This window comes from Schistosoma mansoni, chromosome 2 (genome assembly GCF_000237925.1).
Source record: "Schistosoma mansoni strain Puerto Rico chromosome 2, complete genome".
Taxonomy (NCBI): domain Eukaryota; kingdom Metazoa; phylum Platyhelminthes; class Trematoda; order Strigeidida; family Schistosomatidae; genus Schistosoma; species Schistosoma mansoni.
Window position 1 is genome coordinate 31,525,563 of NC_031496.1, and position 3,052 is coordinate 31,528,614.

Sequence of the window (3,052 nt, forward strand, 5' to 3'; positions counted from 1 at the left end):
GATTATTTCTATTATCATAAACTGTCATCACTTAGTAAACCATTCAAAATCACTGAGCACATAACAGCTGTTTCATGCTAGTGTGGAGTTACTCAGTTATGCACATCCATACAGGATTTAGTCACAGTGTGGTGTGGGCTACTGGTGTCGACAGATATAAGTAATATATATCACCAATGGAAAGTAGAATGCCTGGCGGTAGAAGGTTGAGAAAATCGAAGAGAAGAGAACAAGAGCAGAGAGTAATTGGCATAGAAACGAAGGAACAACAAAATCTGAGACAATTGATGGATATTTTGCAAATTAATTATTTACTGTATGGCTCTCAGATCTTACTAAGAAATTCTGTAACGTTGTGCTAAAATACATTAGGTTGTCCTCGCTGGTTTTCTCGTTCACTACAACAGGACCCTCAAGTCTAGTAGAGAGCACGCACATTTAAATGACTGAGTTAAAGTTCAATAATCCATATTTTTTAATTAAGTGAATGTATACTCTGCACAACCCTCATTTCATGGTAGCCTTATCGATAGAATTGAATGAGCACTAAGGCCTAGAAAAACTTGACATTGGCCACCACTCGGTGGTCAAGCTATACATCTCAATTCTAAGGAAGGCCAATAGTTCAGTAGTAATGTATCAGATTGTAAAATTGTGTAACTCAGGTGAAAATCCCACGGCGAGCGACCGTATTTAAAGACCACATGTGAGTCTTCGTGACAAGTGCCAACCAGCAGGAACTCTAGGTTCTGGATTTTCTTTCGACTACCTATGATATTCAGGAAATACAAATCTCTACAGGGCAACTAGGTTAATAACCAGTAATCGTTTGCCCATCGGTGACCAACTATCGAGATTAACCCTATTTAAGTCCTGTTGAGAGTTAGCTATCTCGAGAGTGATAGCTAATGTCAGTTGACAACGAAAATCGTCTCTAAACTATATTTTTTCTTAAATCTCCAAAAACTACCCTCAAGAACTTGTTGGTACCTTGCTCTGTTGGATAAATAGTATTCGTAGTAGTAACTATGTTACATTTCTTTTTCTCAGTTGATTCATTTAATCTTTTTTGTGCATTTTATTTATCTAATTCAAACCTGAACACAGTTATAAACATGTTAAATCAGCTGCTGACGCATGCGCTATTGATACATTACTGATAACTGATGCATTATTCCGTTCACGCAATTTAAATGAAAGGAAACAATATGTGGAGTTAGTTGACCAAGTTAAAGACAATCAAGGCATTGTACGCATATTTTCAAGCCTACATGTTTCTGGTGAACGTGAGTTTTTTTCCTATCGTTACATATTCTTACCTACTATAATAGTAGTAATAATTTTTGCGTACTGTTCACGCGAGAGCTAAATGATATTTGTAGTTGATCATGCATAAAATATCCCAATCACCTTACTTAGTGAAGTTCTGAACCGTTGCCAACCTATGAACTGCTACTTATGTTGTAATCTTCCTTCAACCCTAGCATTAATCATTCCGTAACTCCGCCGCATGCGAACAATGCTTGGAAAACATCCATGATTTAATAATAGCGAACTACGGCATACTTTCTACCTTCAAAGATCACTTCTGACAATCGTAAGATAATGCACAAAAATCTTCTGTGCAGTATACTTACGTTTAATAGGGAGACAGATACATTGTCTATATCAATCTTCCTGGTGTTTATAACAATCCAAATATATGCAAGCAAAACTACCAGTGAAACGCTTATTCTGAATCTATCTATAAAAACACCGGAACATTTTCTTCTCTTAAGTAATAATAGCTGTTTCTGTTCAATTGTTGTGTCGCTAGTTATCATTTTTCGTGTATCTAATATTAAATTTAGTAATTAAACCACTTTTCATCATTAATTAACGTCATAACCGAGTCTTACCTTTTTAAATTTGATGATATAAAAATTTGTAGAGCTTAACCAACTATCAGGTGTAGCAGCAATATTGCGCTTCCCAATACCTGAACCCGTGACAGATGACGAATCGAATAGTTCTGAAGATGACGATAATTAACTAATTAGTTTCTCTACCTAACATTGTGCTCAATGAGTTTTTTCCATAGGTAAACATGTATATTATCGTTTGAGTCTTTCTATCAATATTATCATTCTGATTTTCACTAACCTCTTTTTTGACGTCCTCATTCTTTCAGTTCGTTGTTAGTATTATTATCATCTTCACTCTTTAATTGTCCTTAGCGCTGTTTTTACATTGTTGTGGTGCTTATGTAATATCATGTAACTTGAAATCAGTATCCATTTGTGCCAAATCCTAGGTTCTTTACTTTCATTTGCCTCTCCTGTACAAAATTATCTTTAAGTGTTTGCTATTTCTATAGTATCTTACTTAAATTTAAAAATAATTTCGTATTATATCTTAGTTCGGGGATGATCTTGACATACGCAGATGGATTCGCTAATCGGACTTACAATTACCGATAGGAAGAAGTAAGCTTATGAAACTTACGTTCTAACCTCCTCTGGATGACAGTCGTTTCCCTTGTATAAAAATAACCCAGGTCTTTCAAGTCTTGTGTCAAACTAGCAATTGTTTCAGCAAATAAAACCTGTGAATTTGTACAAATGTGTGTCAGTCCAAGTTACCACATTACCAGTTTTGAAGTCACCATGTTTAGTAAAAGTCCTAAAATCCATTGACGTTTCCAGCTATTTTTGACCATCTTGCTGATTATGGACAGTGATGCGGGAGCGAAAATCCCTTTTGGATGGTGAAAAAGCATCTAAAACAGGGGTTCTTCCCGACTATTTCTAAACACCTGAAATCGAAAATATTCATGTACTAATACTCAGGTTGAAAGCGTGAGTCAATTGAAGCTAGACCACCATGCAAAACCTGGAAACACTGGACGGCCGTTTCGTCCTATTATGGGACTCCTCAGCAGTGCGCATCCACGAACCCGCTCTCGCGAGATTCGAACCCAGGACCTACCGGTCTCGAGCCGAAGCCCTTAACCGGTAGACCACTAAGCTGGCATCCAACGGTGTTATATGTCTAACTTCAACTGATCCACGTA

General features: G+C 36.7%; 1 protein-coding gene across 1 annotated transcript in view; it reads left to right on the forward strand.

Annotated features, from left to right (window-relative positions):
• Window positions 1-2,031, forward strand: part of Smp_002960 (putative pelota) — a gene marked incomplete at its 3' end in the record, with an annotated part of 8,427 nt that extends 6,396 nt beyond the window's left edge. The window contains exons 3-4 of the mRNA XM_018796377.1: window positions 1,108-1,280; window positions 1,931-2,031. Of these exons, the coding sequence (XP_018650595.1) occupies window positions 1,108-1,280; window positions 1,931-2,031 (274 nt within the window). The remainder of the gene's footprint in view (window positions 1-1,107; window positions 1,281-1,930) is intronic.
• Window positions 2,032-3,052: the final 1,021 nt, after the last annotated feature.